This window comes from Mobula birostris, chromosome 2, assembly GCF_030028105.1.
Source record: "Mobula birostris isolate sMobBir1 chromosome 2, sMobBir1.hap1, whole genome shotgun sequence".
NCBI classification, from domain to species: domain Eukaryota; kingdom Metazoa; phylum Chordata; class Chondrichthyes; order Myliobatiformes; family Myliobatidae; genus Mobula; species Mobula birostris.
In genome coordinates this window covers 148,837,013-148,857,010 of record NC_092371.1, presented here as the reverse complement: position 1 = coordinate 148,857,010, position 19,998 = coordinate 148,837,013, and the positions used below count along the sequence as shown (strand labels likewise).

Here is a 19,998-nt window from a genome sequence, read left to right as displayed (position 1 = left end):
TTTTGCACTACTTATTTATTTTGAATATATATTTCTTATTGTATATAGGTGTTGCTGCCACAAAGCAACAAATTTCATGGCATACAGCTGTGTCAGTGATGATAAACCTAACTTTGATTCTTATTCTTATTCTGCTTCACCAATCTTCTAATGGTCTCTCTTGACATTTGGGGATAAATACCATCTTTCCCAGGGGCTTAGTTGTTCCACTATTGTAGAACCTACTGTACCTTAATCAGAATCAGAATCACTAGCATATGTCATGAAACTTGTTAACTTTTGGTAGCAGTACAATGCAATACACAATAAAAGAGACAAAAAAGAAAACTGTGAATTACTGTATATAATGATCCTTAATGATCGATGCTGCCTTTTTGAGGCAGCGCTCTTTGAAAATGTCCTAGATACTACAGAGGCTAGTGCCATGATGGAGCTGACTAATTTTACAACTTTCTGCAGCTTATATAGATCCTGTAATAGTCCACCGCTCCCCCAATCCCAGACAGTGATGCAGCCAGTTAGAATACTCTCCATGATACATTTGTAGAAATTTACGAGTGTTTTTGGTGACATACCAAATCTCTTCTAAATATGGCTTTCATTTTAGTAGTTACTTACTGTACCTGAAGATGAGGAAAACTGAAATTTTTGGTGTGATTAGTCCATCATAATGCTTATAACTTAACCTTCAGCCTTTTACTAATGTCTTACTCAGGTTTAACTGTGTAGCACTGTCAGAAATTAAACTTAACTCATCGAGTCAACAGATAGCAATACCTGTTCACAACATCTGACATGCCACAGAAATTATAGACAACAATTGAAGAATTTTTACCTAAAGTTGCAATCCTAAATGGTGCAAACTGAATTGAGCTCTATCAATATAATTTAATTCTCTGTAAGCATACATCCATGCATTAAACTATCCACAATTCTTTATCAACTTTTTGAATAAGTCGAGAAGTGATGTCTTGAGAAATGGAAGATATGACTTGCATTAAAGGTTAAGAATAAGTAAGATCCAGAGACCTGATTAGCAAAATAAAGCATATATTGGATATCTGGAATAAAACCGAGAATGCTATAAAGACTTGGCAGGGCAGGCAGCATCTGGAGTGAGAGTAACAGAGTTAACAATTCACACTAATGACCCTTCACTAGCTATGGAGATGTATTTTGTGAGGTGACTTTAATTGTTACTTTCCAAATACGGTACAAGGGGGAAGCTTGGAGATAAAACTGGTGAAGTTCTATGGAGATGATGTTTTAATTTGTTTTTATTTGGCTTAATCTAACAGGGGGCAAGGTCGCTTCCAAAGGAAGTTAAGTGCATATTTCAGACACAGGTTGGAACAAAATTACATCTTTTATGACGTTATTATTTCTGAGCAGGAAGCTACAGTGAAGAACTGGTGACAAAAGAGGCCACTCCATATAAATTCCTATTTTTTAGTTTGCATTCCTGAAAGAATTATTCTCCCACTTTTGCTCTTGGCACTAAGAAGCCATCAGCCTATATAGCTCTTCCCTGCATTCCACCTGTATTCTGACCTGATGGATGAATGGTCAGATGAAGAGATTCAAAGGAGCTTGAGTCAATATACCATTGGGCTCATTTATGGAACAGGGGTTGTGGTTCTACCTTGCACCACCACCCACCTACCTTAAACCAGCTCAGGAATTAAAACTAGTTAGTAGAAATATGGTACTGACATAGGATATATCTGCACACTAAATCTACTGTAAATTTAGAAAGTAACTGGCATCAATGTACCTGTGTTAGCCTTTTACTTAGGGAGTTGTTTTCTATATGATCAATCCGCAGATCCTCGGATGATAAATTCCACTCACTTGATTCAATTTTCTGAGTGATAAAACAAAGAATAAGATAAAATGGTCAACAAATTATAACCAGATTGATATAATAAAAAACAAATAGTCTTTCAATAATACAGAACAGATCAAAATTCTGGAAAGGACTGTAAAATATTGAAGAACTAATATCGTATACCTTCTTGTTTTTTATTTCTTTTTGGTGTCGTGCCAACTTCTGCAGTAACAAATAATAAGTTGCCATGCTGGGGGATGGCCTGTTATTGATCAATGTGTTAACAATCTCCATCAGGCCAAAGCCTTTCCTCTCAGTCATAAAGTTCAAAACCACTGAGTTCAGTTCATCAGAACGAAGTCTACAAAATAAATAAGTTATTATTCACGTTAATCCTACAATATCATTAAGTGCAGATCCTGATTATCAAAGGCGGTGGTATAAGAAACAGGAAATCATATACATGCTTGCTCTGCTGCAGGCTAAAGAAAATTAAATATTGAAACTATTTCCTTAAATTTGTAAAAAAAATGTGTGTGATCTATTTGCCTAATACTAAACTGCTATATTTACAATGATGAAATAACATTAATAACAGAGTTCCTTAGAGAAAATTGAATATAGAAATTGGATACATAAGTATAACATATGCTTTGCTGGGATAATGCAAGTTCAATGGTCAAAAGAATGCATTGTACAAGAAAACATTTACACATATAATTGCTTTCATAAACCTTTCATAAAATCCCCAGGGACCTGATGGTGCTTTGTGAAATATATTCACTGTGGTAGAGGGAGGGCATGACAGACAGCTTATACACAGCAAACTCCCACAAACGGCAATGTATTAATGATCATTAGTGATCATTAACTTCACTTTAAGTATATTCAATCACTTGGCCTCCACAACCATCTGCGGCAATGAATTCCACAGATTCACCACCCTTATGTTTAAAGAACTTCCTCCTCATCTCTGTTCTAAAGGGATGTCCTTGTTTTCTGAGGCTGTGCCCTCTGGTTCTGGACTCCACCACTATGGAAAACATCTTTTCCACATCCACTCTATCTAGGATTTTCAATATTTGATAAGTTTCAATGAGATTGCCCCTCATTCATCTAAGCTCCAGCGAGTACAGGCTCAGAGCCGTCAGACGCTCGGTATTCACAACCCTTTCATTCCCAGAATCATTCTCGTCTCCCTTCTCAAGACCCTCTTCAATGGCAGCACATAAGGAGCCCAAAACTGCTCACAATACTCCGAGTATGGTCTGACCAAAGCCTTATAAAGCCTCAAGGCTGAGGAAGGTCAGTCACTGGGTATATTCAAAACCACTGCATAGTTATTTAGAACATTGAAGGAGATGAGATTTGCATGAGAAAAGTGCTCAGGTAAGAGTTGAGCTATAATTTTATTGAATAGGAGAGTAGAGCAGAACGTCTAGCTTACTTGTGCTTCCATGTGTTATGCCCTTACTACATTCACTTGGGAGAGCAGACTGAAAATAAGTCTAACATTAAGAAATAATACAATTTGCTCTTCTCATACAAATGCTGAATTTCATTAGTTTTAAGGAATTTTAAAATTTATTTGCTTGAGTATATTTTTTGCTAACTTGTTTTGTTGGAGACAAAATCTTGAGCATCTGGGTCCACCTTCTCTCGCCCTGTCCAATTGTTTTAGATAGATAGATAGATATACTTTATTGATCCCGAGGGAAATTGGGCTTCGTTACAGCCGCACCAACAAGGAATAGAGCATAAATATAGCAATACAAAAACCACAAACAATCAAACAACAAAATGCAATCTATGCCAGGTGGAAATAAGTCCAGGACCAGCCAATTGGCTCAGGGTGTCTGACCCTCCACGGGAGGATCTGCAAAGTTCGATGGCCACAGGCAGGAAAAACCTCCCATGCCGCCCAGAGTTGTCAGGACACCAGGCTGCCTACCTGTCTACAAACTTAGAATAATCACTTCACCCAAATCCTATGCACAAACTTGAGCATTCTAAAATTCCCTGAACAATAATAGAGTTGCCTCTGCCTGAGACCTGTAGGCACAATTCAAATGGAAATCTCCAGCTGCAGAAGAACATAAGAAACAGTAATAGCAACAAGCAAGTGACTTCTCAAACCTGCTCATCCATTCAATGAGATTGAATTTTGACCTCATCCATTTTCCTGTACCTGTTGATATTGGTTCCACTCTTGAAAATTATTCCATTTTTGTCCGACAGAAATTAATTCTTAACACACTCTGAAACATTCCTACACATTGCCTAGGAATTTATCTTCAGTTGGTAATGCCAAACACACAATGCATTTTGCAAGCTGCCTCTGAAATTCATCCCTCTAGACCATGGATTGAATAGTCACAGAGTATTGAAATTTCCATCCTGTGCCTTGCTGAGTGCTACAGACTAGGAGTACTATCTTTATCTGATGATCAGAAGAATGTCCACAGTTCTCTTTTAGTGAAGTACCTATTCTTGTAAACAACTGAATGCAGTGGCCTTCGAAAAAAGCCTTCATTTAACCATTTCTCCTCCATCGCTTCTTTCACAGAGGGGCGTTTGGTTGGATCAGGCTCGAGCAACGAGAGCATGAAATGAACAGCTCCTGAGGAACAAACGCAGCCTTATCAGCAAGTCATAAAATAATCATTAATCATATACATTGAGATCAGGTGGATGGTAAAGTATGTTGCTGTAGCCAGGCTTCAGCTGGTGGATTGTTAGAATTAACTTTATCAGCAAATGGGCAGAAAGTAACTTGGTGTACCTGCCATCAAGCTGTTCTTGTAGCTCAGTCCCAGGCTGGATGCAGCCCCCATATGACATTTAAAATAAAGCTTGTGTACTATTTTAAGAATGATACCATTTGACTGACTGTTCTGCAAATGCTGCAATGATATTTAATGCAGAAGCTTCCTGAAGTCTTTCTCTTGGGATTAAGCACAGGGTTGAAATGCTGCACTAAATCAAAGCAATTTCTTTTATTAATAAGTACATTGTTTGGTAGCTTAATTTATTAATTATTTCTGGTTATAAGGACTTCGGAAAGGAAGTAAGAATAAGTTATCTCCCCCTTCAAACTGCTCTGCCATTCACCAAGATAATAGATGATCTTCTATTTCACGTTCATTTGCTTGATTGCCTAAGTGCTCAGAAATTTATTATCCACTGCTTTGAATGAACTTCACACCTGAGCCTCCATAGCCCTCAACATATAGAAATCCAAAGCTTCAGCTCTCTCTGAGTGAAAAAATTTCTCCTCGTCTCAGTCCTAAACAGCCTTAATTTTCAAACTGTGCTTCCTCTCCTAGACTCCTGAGTCAGGGAAAATATGCTGGCTGCAGCTGCCAAGCAAATATTTTAAGAATTTTGTTTAACTTGGTAAAGTCTCAGCTTCTAAGCTCTAAACAATAAAGTGCCAGTCTGGTTCATCAAATCCACCGGTTTTGGAAGCAAACTAGTGAATATTCAACAATGTACACACAAAGTGCAGGAGGAACTTAGCAAGTCAGACAGCATCTGTAGCGGGAAATGAACAGTAACATTTTGGGCCAAGACCCACTTTCCCACATGGTTGCTACCTGACCTGCTGAGGTCACCCAGCATTTTGTGTGTGTTGTTCAAGATTTCTAGCATTGCAGAATCTCTTGTACCATAGTATATTTTCACTCAATTTCTTTGATAGGGGACAAAATATGCATACAGAATTCTAAATGTAGTCTCACCAATGTCCAATACAATTACGATAAGACTTCATTACTCCTGCAGTCAAACCTATTTGTAATAAGACCTAACATAGCATTTGGCCTGCTAATCTTTCACTATACCTACATGTTGGTCTTCAATAGCTTCTGTACGAAAGAACACATTCAGGCCCCTTTGAATATCAATATTCTCATAAGTATTCTGCTTTCTGCTTGCTGCATCAAAGTTGTAGACCTCATTTTTCCACGTCATGTTTTCTCCCACTGGATCAGCTTGTCTGTATCCCCTGGAAACCCCTTTATTACCCTCCTGTGTTCCTTAAAGAAGGGTTGAGTTTGATATTGAGACATGGTGTCTGAAGGGCTGGATGATGAAACTTTGAAACTTAACAGGACCATAGTCAAGTTATTGAAAGCTGGCTAATATTCCTTCCAACTGGGATAAGAAACAATAATTTGTGTAACTCAAGAGCACAATGGAATAAATAAAGACGTGGGATTTCCAATCAAGCAATTTGTTTAAAGAATTCATATAGCATATTAAGTTGACTATGTACCACAACATAAAGTATGCAAATAAAATGATGATGATTCAGATACATTAAAAGCACATTACCTGAAAAATAACACAGTAGACCAGTACCAGGTCTCTTAGAAATACAGTGAGCCAATGTGCTTTAATTGTAAAATCATTCTGCTTACAGGTTTAGGTTAGAGATCTCAGGTGTTCCAGCTGATTTTCTTTACACCATCACCAAAGATTTTCAGAACTGATTATTTTTGATGTACCTCCATTACAGAAATGCTTCAAAATGTACAAAGTAATATTGATGTGTCACTCCGTACTCTGCTTCTGATCCTCTCTGGCATTTGATTAAGAAGACTGTGAGTTCAAAGCTTATTGCAGAGTTGAGAATATAATCCAGAATGAACCTCAGTGCCATATTGTTTGAGGCAATCTCTTCAAAAAAGATACTTAATTTCCAACTGATTTAAACTGAATATTATGAGAAGAGTGTGATTAGATTAGGTGCCTGATGTACTGGGGGTGGGGGGAGGGAGGGAGGGAAGGTAAATGTTTCATGTAATAACTGGGCATATTTTATGCTTTTTTTAAAGTACACCTTGTGGCCAAGAGGGGCTACGTGACTCAGGGTCGGCTGAGTCAGTCTGAAGGGAAATCAATTGCAATGGTAATGACTTAATCAATGATATGGGGCAAATGAAGAAAATAATCAAAAGGAAATACTGCACTATGCTTATTTCATTAACTGAAAAACGTGTGTGTGTGTGTGTGTGTGTGTGTGGGGGGGGGGGCATGAGGGAGATTGTTTGAAAATGAGATAGGTTGTGTTGTAGATCAGATGTTAACAGCAACCAAATTGTTTTTGCAGTTATTGTCTTTGTTGTTGTTGTTTTTGTGTGCTGTGAACAAGGTGGGCATGCTATGTTGGCACCGGGAAGTATGGCGACACTTGTGGGCTGTCCCAGGAAACCCTTAGGTTTTGTTGGCTGTGAATGCAAACTATGCATTTCATTGTATGTTTCGATGTCTTCTTCTTCATGTGCCTTGTGCATTACACGCTTGGGCGATCATGGCTCTCCATATCAAACGATCCCTCACAGCATCAATGATATCTCGCACACTTAGATCTGTTAGTTCTTTCACAGTGTCCATATATTTTCTTGTTTGCCATCCTCTTCTGCGTATCCCAGGTATACGGCCTTGTAATGTAAGACATTCTATTTCTCCCTTTCTGATGACATGGCCCAGGAATTTAAGTTTCCTCTCATTTAATGTTCTCATTAGAGATCTTTGTGTATGGGCACGTTGGAGTACTGTCTCATTAGTTACCCTATCTCTATATGATATTTTCAACATTCTTCTAAGAAACCACATTTCTGTGGCTTCTAAGTTTCTTTGGAGTTCTGGTGTTACAGTGCATGTTTCAGAAGCATACAGCAAGATTAACCAGATGTAACATTTTAGTAGCCTCAGCCTTGTTGTCATGGAAATGTGTCTGTTGGTAAAAATAGGTTTCATTTTTTGGAAGTTGGTTTTGGCAATGGCAATTCTTCTTCTTATTTCTACTTGACTTCTAGCATCTTGTGATATAAAGCTACCAAGGTAATTAAAGCTGGTCTTTTGTTCAATCTCATGGTTACCGATGTACAATTGGCAGTTGGGAGTATCCTGCTGTTTTGATATTACCATACATTTGTTTTTTTTACAGTTGACGGTTAGACCAAACTCCGCACTTGTTTGTACTACTTTGTCTAGGAGGATTTGTAGGTCTTCTGCAGTGCTTGCTATTAGGGTAGTATCGTCAGCATATCTTATATTGTTGATGTTAACACCTCCAATTTTTATCCCATCTAGGTCTTCTATTTCTCTGAGAATCATTTCACTATTGATATTAAATAATTCCGGTGAGGCAACGCATCCTTGTCTAACTCCTCTTTGAATTTTAGTCCAACTGCTTTTATTATCATCAATTTTTACCGTCGCTGCTTGATTCCAATATAAACTTTGAAGCAGTTGTTGGTCCCTTCTGTCAATGTTTAGCTTAGCGAGAATTTGAAATAATTTTTCATATTGCACTTTGTTGAATGCTTTAGTGAAATCAATAAAACATAAAAAGACATCATTTTGATATTCAATTGCCCTTTTTGAAAGCATTTGTAATATGAAAATTGCGTTCCTAGTTCCTCTATCTTCAATAAACCCATATTGCAGTTTAGAAGTTTTTGGTCTTAACTTGGTTTTAATTCACTCAGAACAATTCTCAACAAAATCTTTATTATGTTTTGATGTACATGTGATAAATGAATCCAAATCTGAACCTGAATAAAGGAGGGAAATTACATTAAAAAAACAACAATGGAGCTCACACTAACAGCAGAAACTATAATCCAATTTCCATTACAATGTCCAGATACTATGTGTTATTATCTCTGCTGGGTACTTAACATATTTCGTACCTGAGGAAACTTCTGATGGGATGGAACTCATGTCTCCATTTACCATCTTCTGATGCAGCAGTTTGATGTTAAATGGCTCTACAGTGAATGGTAATGTGCCAGTGAGCATTGCAAACATACTGACCCCACTGTGAAGACAAAACCACAGGGACTGTGAGAAACATTGACATTCAGAACACTGAGATCCAGCTTTAACTTATAAACAACAGTCAACAAGACATTTAAACTGCCTGAGTGTAGACTGGAATAAAACATCATCGGCAACATTTAGGGTTCAGGTAGAACTGCTTGAGGTCACCATGGTAGCGTAGTGGTCAGCGGGGTGCTATGGGACATCAGAGTTTGGAGTTCAATTCTGGCGTCCTCTGTTCCTTCCCATGTGTACATAGGTCCTCTGGTTTCCTTGCACAGACCAAAGACGTACCAGTTAGTAGGGTAATTGGTTATTGGTCATTGTAAATTGCCCCGTGATTAGGTTGGGGTAAATAGCTGGGTTTCTGGGCAGCGTGGCTCGAAGTGTCAGAAGGGCCTGTTCCACACTGTATCTCTAAATAAATAAATACATAAATAAATAAATATCAGGAAGAAACAAGGAGCTTAAATCAGGAACATTAAACAAAACCAGAAGATATTTCACCAACACCTGTGCAGAAAGCAGAGTAGTTGATGATTACGATGTAATCCTTTACAAAATGGAAACTTACACAACAAAACAGTAGTACGTATACACACACATACACACACACACACACACACACACATACACACACACACACACACACATACACGTCCAAAGAATAACTTATAAGGAGCTGATGTTGAAAATGATGGATGATTGTTAAAAGTGATGCTGGATGGGAGATGTATAGTTGATAGCATGTGAATAACTTGAATAAATGGAAGAATGATGAACAAAAATTCATAAGTAAGCAGACTCATAAGTAAACTGTGTGATTAGATTAGGTGGCTGATGTGGGAAACATGCTGGATGCTATGTGCAATAACTGGGCATGTTTTATATTTTTTATTTAAGGTTGATCTTGTAGCAAGTGGTTTACATGAGTCAGGGTCAGCTGAGTTAGTTTGGGGAACAACCAGCCCGTATATTGGTGGTGGTGGCATCCGTTAGTCTCATGAGACCATGGATCTGCGCCTGGAAAGTCCTGCTTCAGTCTGTGTTACAGCAGCGTCTGTTGTGGCTGTAGAGGCCCACACGGGAGTGACAGTCTCGGCTGCATCGACTGCACTTGAAGGCGCTGTCCTCCAGTGTTGTCTTGGTGCTGTTTTTCCAACGAGTGCGCTTTTCTTCAGCAGCAAGCCTCAGCTTCTCTTCTCCTCTTTTTAGACCTCTGCGTAGTTCCAGCCTCCAGTGAGAGCGATCGCTTGCGATGTCCTCCCACCTCTTGACGTTCATCTTCAGTGACTTCATGTCTCTCTTGCAAACGTCTTTGAAACGAAGATGGGGCCGCCCTTGTGCTCTCTTGCCAGAGGCCAGTTCTCCGTACAGCAGGTCTTTTGGGACCATCCCGTCTGACATGCGGTGTACGTGGCCCAGCCAGCAGACATGGCGTTGTTGGAGCAGGGTGAAGAGGCTGGGTATCTAGGCACGGGCCAGGACCTCACTGTTGGTGATTCGGTCAGTCCATGTGATGTCCAGGATGCGTCTCAGGCTGCGAAGGTGGAAGGCGTTGAGACGCCGCTCTTGTTTGTAGTAGAGGCTCCAGGTCTCGCTTCCGTAAAGCAGTGTGCTGAGGACGCAGTGCCCTGTAGACTGCAACTTTGGTGTGCATCGTCAGCTTTCTGTTCTCCCAGACTCTCTTTGTCAGCCTGGCAAATGTTGAGGCTGCTCGTCTGATCCGTCTGTTGACCTCGGGGTCTAGGGAGAGGCTGTCCATGATGGTGGAGGCAAGGTATGTAAACTCGTGAACTGCCTCCAGCTCGTAGTTGTTGATGGTAATGGCAGGGGGGTGCTCAATGCCTTGGACCAACACATTGGTTTCCTTCAGGCTGATGGTCGAGCTGAAGTCCTGGCAGGCTCTTGAGAAGCTGTCCATGAGGTGTTGCATTTGCTCTTCAGTGTGTGTTGTCAGTGCCGCGTCATCTGCAAACAACATGTCCCTGATGAGTACTTCACGAACTTTGGTTTTTGCCCTCAGCTGGGACAGACTGAGCAGCCTCCCGTCCAATCTGGTATGGAGGTAGACACCATCAGCTGACGTTCCAAAGGTGTGCTTCAGCATGACTGCGAAGAAGATGCCAAACAGGGTGGGGGCAAGCACACAGCCCTGCTTCACACCGCTGCGGATGTTGAAGGCCTCCGAAGAAGAGCCGTCGAACTGAACGATGCCCTTCATGTCTGTGTGGAATGACTGAACTATCCTGAGAAGCCTCGGGGGACAACCAATCCTGACGAGGATTTTGAACAGACCGTCTCTGCTCACAAGGTCGAAGGCCTTCGTAAGGTCAATGAAAGCGACGTAGAGTGGTTGTCTTTGCTCTCTGCATTTCTCTTGTAGCTGTCGAAGGGAGAAGATCATGTCGATTGTGGAGCATTCTGACCTGAAACTGCACTGAGACTCGGGATAGACCCTTACGGCTATTTTCTGCAGTCTGTTCAGGACCACGCAGGCGAAGACCTTCCCAACGATGCTCAGCAAGGAGATTTCCCTGTAGTTGTTACAGTCACTTCTGTCCCCTTTGTACTTATATATGGTGACAATATTGCAGTCTCTCATGTCTTGCGGCACTGCTCCCTCTATCCAGCACTGGCACAGTAGTTCGTGCAGGTGGTTTAGCAGGACACCCTTTGCGCATTTGATGGCCTCTGGTGGAATGCCATCCAATCCTGATGCCTTCCCAGTGGGCAGCCCATATATTAATGACTTAATAAATGGACAAATAAAGAAAATAAAGAAAAAAAAAAGCAATGGAAAATGTTGTCAAATAAGGCTGCCATTACAGCAAAACCTCTCTCACTCTTCCTTTGTTGTAAGTCACAACAATGTGACTTACCTCCAACAACCTTCCAATGAGACAGTGGTTAATCTTCAATACAAATGGAAACTGTTCAAACTATGGCAACCCCATATTACAGTCAGGATCAGTCAGATCTTTGTAGCCAAACTGCATTATGTGAATGACACATTTGCACATGTTCAGAACAAAAGTTTCAAATCGTTGTTGATCATTCACTGAAGCGAACAGGTGGACATGCTTACACTCAATATTTGCAAGACAAATTGTAATCAATAGTTAGCAGTGAGACTCTGGAGAAACTGGAAATTGGCAGCCACCTCTTGGCAAAGGCAAACATTGATGATATATTTGCCATTACATTGAATAAACAAGCATAGCCTTTGACTTATGGAGGAAAAGGATATTTGAGGATCAATACTTCCGAGCTGGTACAAAGCCTGTGTCTACTGGGCATCTACATATATCTAAGACCTGGAATAACTGCTACAGGTACTTCAAGGAATGGAAAAATACCATTAACATTGGCTCTGGAAAGTCCTCTAAATTCACTGGAATACTTATTTCATCAGCTTCCTCCCCCAGGCCAATATCTGTCACCTTGGTTATTCTCCATTGACAACAGTAGGCAGACCACATCGTTCACGGCCTCCCACACCAAAGTCTGGAAAGAGACATTCTATTCCAAACACGAGGAATTCTGCAGATGCTGGAAATTCAAGCAACACACATCAAAGTTCCTGACGAAGGGTCTCAGCCTGAGACGTCGACTGTACCTCTTCCTAGAGATGCTGCCTGGCCTGCTGCGTTCACCAGCAACTTTGATGTATGTTGATTCTATTCCAAGCTCTGTTGACATTAGTGGATTAGAACATAGGACATAGATCAGGACTGGCCCTTTGCCCAACGAAGTTATGCCAACCCTTATCCATGTGCTTATCTATGACTTGCTCAAATGTTTCTAATGAACTTGCCTCTACCATCACCCTTGGCAGTGCATTCCATGTGTATAAAAAAACTACCTCTGGTATTCTTACTGTACTTTCCTCCAATCATCTTAAAATTATACCCCTTCATATTAGCCATTTCTGCTCTTGGAAACAAAATCTCTGGCTGTCCACTCTATCTATGCCTCTTAAAACCTTGTTCTGCTCTTTCAAGTCTCCTCTCATCCTCCTTTGCTTGAAAGAGAAAAGACCTAGCTCGTCCAACCTACCCACTTAAGACATGCTCTTTAATCCAGACAGCATCCTGGTAAATCTCCGCTGTACCCTCTCTAAAGCTTCCACATGCTTTCTTTAATGAGTTGTAGAAAAGATGGAAAAATGTGTGTAACCGCTCTTTGAATTTCAGTAAGTATTATAGGGGTAAAAATCTCTGTGTCATAAGTGTAAAGCCAGGCGATTATCTCATGGCATTTTCTGTCTATTGATTGTGAATGGGTCATACACCTAGCCCTGCAAACTTCATTCTTTTATCATGGTCTACATCAAGATACCTTACATTTTAAAACAAATTACCTAGAGGGTGGTTGAAATATGGAATGGGCTGCCACAGGAAGAGGTTGAGACAAGTACAATAACAACTTTTAAAAGAGAGTATGACAGGTAGATGGATTGGAAATGTTTAGGTGATGGGTTAGATTATGTTAAATAGGGCTACCTTGGATGGTGTATCTTGGTGACTATTTGAGCTGAAGGACATGTTTCTATGCTGTATAACTCTATACCTCTATGACTCTTTTCCACAATCGAAATGCTAGGTCTCCTTCAGCAGCCAGGCTTATAAGACCATGAGACCATAAGAAATAGGAGCAGAATTAGGCTATTTGGCCCACTGAGTCTATGCCACCATTTCATTATGGCTGATCCATTTTTCCTCTCAGCCACAATCCCCTGCCTTCTCCACATATCCCTTGATGCCCAGACCAGTCAATAATCTATCAATGTCAGACTTAAATATACCTAAGGACTTGGCCACCACAGGTGCTTGTGGCAAAGACGTCCACAAATGCACCACTCTCTGGCTGAAGCAATTCCTCCTCATCTCTGTTCTAAAGGGATTCCCCTCTGTTCTGAGTCTTAGGCTCTCCCACCATAGGAAACATCTTCTCCACATCCACTCTATCAAGATCTTCCACCATTCGATAGATTTCAATGGAGTCACCTCTCATTCTTCTGCATTTCAGTGAATACAGGCCCAGAGTCATCAAACACTCTTCATAGGAAAAGTCATTCAATCCTGGAATCATTTTCATGAGCCTCCTTTGAACCCACTCCAGTTTCAGCACATCCTTTCTAAGATAAGGGGCATTTGCCTTCCTCACCGCAGACTCAACCTGTAAATTAACCATTAGGAATTCCTGCACAAGGACTCATAAGTCCCTTTGCACCTCAATTGTTTTTTATTTTCTCTCCATTTAGAAAATAGTCTTCCCTTTTATTTCTTCTACCGAAGTGCATGACCATACACTTCCTGATATTGTAATCCATCTGCCATTTCTTTGCCCAATCTCCTAATCTACCTGTCCTTCTGCAGCACCTCTACTTCCTCAAAATTAACTGCTCTTCCACCTATCTTGATATAGTCTGCAAACTTTGCAGAAAGCCATTAACTCCATCATCCAAATCATTGATATATAATGTAAAAAGAATTGGTCCCAATACAGACCCCTGTGGAACACCACTAGTCATTGGCAGTCAATCAGAAAAGTCTCCCTTTGTTCCCAAACTTTGCCTCCTACCTATCAACTACGCTTTATCCATGCTAGAATCTTTCCTGTAATACCATGGGTTCGTAGCTTGTTGAGCAGCCTCATGTGTGGCACCTGGTCAAAGGCCTTCTGAAAATCCAAATACATAACATCAACCAATTCTCCTTTGTCTATTCTGCTCATTATTTCTTCAAAGAATTCCAACAGGTTTGTCAGGAAAGATATCCCCTTGAGGAAACCCTGCTGACTATAGGCCAATAAGTCTGTCATCAGTGGTTGGGAAGATGTTGGAGTCGATTAATAAGATTGAGGTCTCAGGGTACTTTATCATGTGCCTCCAAACACCCTGAGACCTCATCCTTAATAATCAACTCCAACATCTTCCCAAACAGTGACGTCTGACTAACTGGCCTATAGTTTCCTTTCTCTTGTTTCTCTCTATTCTTGAAGTGTAGAATGACACTTGAAATTTTCCAATCTTCTGGAACTATTCCAGAATCTAGTGATTCTTCAAAGATCATTACTCATGCCTCCATGATCTCTTCAGCTATCCCTTTCAAAACCCTGGGGTGTACACTATCTGATCCAGGTGACTTATCTACCATCAGTCCTTTCAGTTTCCCAAGAACCTTCTCCCTAGTTATGGTAACCACACACTTCATGACCTTTGACGCCTGGAACTTTCATCATATTCTAGTGCCTTCTACAGTGAAGAATGATGCAAAATACTTAGTCAGTTCATCGGCCATTTTGTTGTCTCTCATTACTATCTCACCAGCATCATTTTTCAGCGGTCCGATATCCACTCTCACTTCTCTTTTACACTTTTTGTATCTGAAGAAACTATTAATATCTTCTTTAATATTACAGGCTAGCTTGCTTTCGTATTCCCTGTTTAACTTCTTAATGATTTTCTGGTTTCCTTCTGTTGGTTCTTAAAAGCTTCCCAATCCTCCAACTTCCCACTAATTTTTGCTCTATCATATCAGAATCAGAATCAGATTTACTATCACTGACATATTTCATGAAATTTATCAAACTTCTCTTTGGCTTTTATGTAGACTTTGACTTCTATTGTTAGCCATGGTTATGTCATCTTGTCTTTCAAATACTTCTTCCCTTTTGGGATACCTATATTGTGTGCCTTCCAAATTGCTTCTAGAAATTCCAGTCATTGCTGTTATGTCATCATTCCTGCCAGTGTTCTTTTCCAGGCCAACTCCACTCTCATGCTTTTACTCCACTGTAATACTGATACATCGACTTTAGCTTCTCCTTCTCAAATTTCAAGATGAATTTGATCATATTATGATCACTTGCCCCCAAGGGTTCTTTTACTTCAAGGTTTCTAATCAATTCTGGTTCATTGCACAACATCCAATCCAGAGTAACTGATCTCCTACTGGGCTTAACCATGAGCTGTTCTAAAATGCCATTTCGTAGGCACTCTAGAAATCCCCCTCCTGGAATCCAGCACCAATCTGATTTTCCCAATCTACCTGCACATTGAAATCCTCCATGACTATTGTAGCACTGCCCTTTTGCTATGCATTTTCTATCTCCCATTGTAGACCACATTCTTAATATTGTTTGGAGGTCTGTATATGACTCCCATCAGCATCTTTTTTATCCTTGCAGTTTCTTAGCTCTATCCACAATGATTCAACATCTTCTGACCCTATGTCACCTCTTTCTAGTCATAGTCGTAGTCATAGCCATACTTTATTGATCACAGGGGAAATTGGATTTTCATTACAGTTGCTCCATAAATAATAAACAGTAATAAAGCCATAAATAGTTAAATAGTAATATGTAAATTATGCCAGAAAATAAGTCCAGGACTAGCCTATTGGCTCAGGGTGTCTGAAACTCCAAGGGAGGAGTTGTAAAGTTTGATGGCCACAGGCAGGAATGACTTCCTTTGACGCTCTGTGTTGCATCTCGGTGGAATGAGTCTCTGGCTGAATGTACTCCTGTGCCCACCCAGTACATTATGTAGTGGATGAGAGACATTGACCAAGATGGCATGGAACTTGGACAGCATCCTCTTTTCAGACACCAATTCTAATGATTTGATGTCATTTTTTACCAACAGAGCAATGCTGTCCCCTCTGCTTTCCTGCCTGTCCTTTTGATATAATGTGTATCCTTGGACATTAAGCTCCCAACTATAATCTTCTTTCAGCCATGATTCAGTAATGCCCACATCATACATGCCAATCTGCAACTGTATTGCAAGTTCATTCTATATACTGCATGCAATCCAATTCAACTTCTTCTGTCCTGTGTTCACACCTTTTGCTTTTTTCTGCCTTTCACATTGCAACTCATCCTTTTGACTTGACTACAATTTTGCCCCATCAACACCCTCTCCTCATTACACATTGCCTCTGTCTGTAAACCAGCTACCTCATCTTCAGCACTATCATCACCTTTCCTACGATACTTCTTGCTTTGAAACATATGCAGTTCAGGACACTAGTCACACCATGCTCAACCTTTTGTTTCCTAACTTGTCTGAGGTCTTACCAACACCTGCCTTCAAAACCTCTACACTAACTGCTCTGACACTCTGGTTGCCATCCCCCTGCAACTCTAGTTTAAACCCCACCATGCAGCATTAACAAATTTTCCCGCTGGGATATTAGTCCCCCTCCAGTCCAGGTATAAACTGTCCCTTCTGTACAGGTCCCACCTTCCCTGGGTGAAAGCCCAAAATTCCAAAATCTTATGCCCTCCCTCCTACACCAACCCCTCAGCCATGTATTAAACTGTATAATCTTCCTAGTTCTGGCCTCACTAGCATGTGGCACAGGTAGCAATCCTGAGGTCACGACTCTGGAGGTCCTGCCCTTTAACTTAGCACCTAACTCCTTGAACCCCCTATGCAGAACCTCGTCACTCGTCCTACCCATGTCATTGGTAGCTACATGGAACACGACTTCTGGCTGTTCACCCTCCCACTTAAGAATGCTGTGGACTTGATCTGTGATATCCCGGACCCTCGCACCCGGGAGGCAACATACCATTCAAGAATCTCGCCCACAGAACCTCCTGTCTGTTCCCCTAACTAACAAATGCCCTATCACCTCTTCTCCCCATTCCCTTCTGAGTCACAGGGCAACACTCAATGCCAGAGGTATTACCACTGTGACTTCCTTTTGTTAGTCAACCGCACCCCCCCCCCCCAAACAGTAACCAAAGTAATATTACCCAGTTTCCTGCATCCTGCACCTTGGGTGTAACTACCTCTCTATATGTCCTATCTATCACCCCTCAGACTCCTGAATGATCGGGAGGTCACCCAGTTCCAGCTCCAACACCTTAACACGGAGTGTTAGAAGCTGTAGCTGGATGCACTTCCTGCAGTTGTACTCATCAGGGACCATAAGACCATAAGACCATAAGACAAAGGAGCAGAAGTAGGCCATTTGGCCCATAGAGTCTGCTCCGCCATTTCATCATGAGCTGATCCATTTTCTCCTATTTAGTCTCACTCCCCTGCCTTCTCACCATACCCTTTGATGCCCTGGCTACTCAGATACCTATCAATCTCTGCCTTAAATACACAATGACTTGGCCTCCACTGTTGCCCGTGGCAACAAATTCCATAGATTCACCACCCTCTGACTAAAAAATTTCTTCGCATTTCTGTTCTGAAAGGACGCCCTTCAATCCTTAGGTCATGCCCTCTCGTACTAGACTCCCCCATCATGGGAAACAACTTTGCCACATCCACTCTGTCCATGCCTTTTAACATTCGAAATGTTTCTATGAGGTCTCCCCTCATTCTTCTAAACTCCAAGGAATACAGTCCAAGAGCGGACAAATGTTCCTCATATGTTAACCCTCTCATTCCCGGAATCATTCTAGTGAATCTTCTCTGTACCCTCTCCAACGTCAGCACATCCTTTCTTAAATAAGGACACCAAAACTGCCCACAGTACTCCAAGTGAGGTCTCCCCAGTGCCTTATAGAGCCTCAACATCACATCACTGCTCCTATACTCTATTCTTCTAGAAATGAATGCCAACGTTGCATTCGCCTTCTTCACTCTGGAGGTTAACTTTAAGGGTATCCTGTACGAAGACTCCCAAGTCCCGTTGCATCTCAGAACTTTGAATTCTTTCCCCATTTAAATAATAGTCTGCCCGTTTATTTTTTCTGCCAAAGTGCATAACCATACACTTTCCAACATTGTACTTCATTTGCCACTTCTCTGCCCATTCTTCCAATCTATCCAAGTCTCTCTGCAGACTCTCTGTTTCCTCAGCACTACCGGCTTCTCCACCTATCTTCGTATCGTCAGCAAACTTAGCCACAAAGCCATCTATTCCATAGTCTAAATTGTTGATGTACAATGTAAAAAGAAGCGGCCCCAACACTGATCGCTGCGGAACACCACTGGTAACCGGCAGCCAACCAGAATAGGATCCCTTTATTCCCACTCTCTGTTTCCTGCCAATCAGCCAAAGCTCTATCCACGTATGTAACTTTCCCATAATTCCATGGGCTCTTATCTTGTTAAGTAGCCTCATGTGTGGTACCTTGTCAAAGGCCTTCTGAAAATCCAAATATACAGCATCCACTGCATCTCCCTTGTCTAGCCTACTGGTAATTTCCTCAAAAAATTGTAATAGGTTTGTCAGGCAGGATTTTCCTTTAAGGAATCCATGCTGAGTTCTGCCTATCTTGTCATATGCCTCCAGGTACTCTGTAACCTCATCCTTGACAATAGACTCCAACAACTTCCCAACCACCGATGTCAAGTTAACAGGTCTATAATTTCCTTTTTGCTTCCTTGCCCCCTTCTTAAATAGCGGAGTGACATTTGCAATCTTCCAGTCCTCTGGAACCATGCCAGAATCTATCGACTTTTGCAAGATCATCGCTAATGCCTCTGCAATCTCCACAGCTACTTCCTTCAGAACACGAGGGTGCATTCCATCTGGTCCAGGAGATTTATCTGCCTTTAGACAATTCAGCTTCCTGAGTACTTTCTCTGTCGTAATTGTGACTGTGCACACTTCTCTTCCCTGCCACCCTTGAGTGTCCGGTATACTGCTGTCTTCCTCAGTGAAGACTGATGCAAAATACTTGTTCAGTTCCTCTGCCATCTCCTCATCTCCCATTACAATTTCTCCAGCATCATTTTCTATCGGTCCTATATCTACTCTCACTTGTCTTTTACTCTTTATATACTTGAAAAAGCTTTTAGTATCCTCTTCGATATTATTTGCTAGCTTCCTTTCATAGTTAATCTTTTCTCTCTTAATATCCTCCTTGGTTTCCTTTTGTAAGGTTTTAAAAACTTCCCAATCCTCTCTCTTCCCACTAATATTTGCTTCCTTGTATGCCCTCTCTTTTGCTTTAACTTTGGCTTTGACTTCTCTTGTCAACCACGGTTGCATCCTTTTTCCACTCGAAAATTTCTTCTTTTTTGGAATATACCTGTCTTGCACATTCCTCATTTCTCACATAAACTCCAGCCACTGCTGCTCTGCTGTCTTTCCCGCCAGTGTCTCTTTCCAGTCAACTTTGGCCAGTTCCTCTCTCATGCCACTGTAATTTCCTTTACTCCACTGAAATACCGACACATCAGATTTCGGCTTCTCTTTTTCTAATTTCACAGTGAACTCAGTCATGTTATGATCACTGCCTCCTAAGGGTTCCTTCATCTCAATCTCTCCAATCACCTCCGGTTCATTACACAATACCCAATCCAGTACAGCCGATCCCCTAGTGGGCTCAACAACAAGCTGTTCTAAAAAGCCATCTCGCAG

General features: G+C 41.1%; 1 protein-coding gene across 2 annotated transcripts in view; it reads right to left on the bottom strand.

Annotated features, from left to right (window-relative positions):
* The window catches only part of LOC140192735 (uncharacterized), a 49,736-nt gene that overhangs the window by 10,163 nt on the left and 19,575 nt on the right, over nucleotides 1-19,998 (bottom strand). For both annotated transcript variants that reach the window (XM_072250243.1, XM_072250249.1), the window contains exons 5-8: nucleotides 8,530-8,657; nucleotides 4,313-4,448; nucleotides 2,012-2,189; nucleotides 1,775-1,864 (exon numbers count right to left, since the gene is read on the bottom strand). In XM_072250243.1, coding sequence (XP_072106344.1) covers nucleotides 1,775-1,864; nucleotides 2,012-2,189; nucleotides 4,313-4,448; nucleotides 8,530-8,657 — 532 coding nt within the window. The remainder of the gene's footprint in view (nucleotides 1-1,774; nucleotides 1,865-2,011; nucleotides 2,190-4,312; nucleotides 4,449-8,529; nucleotides 8,658-19,998) is intronic.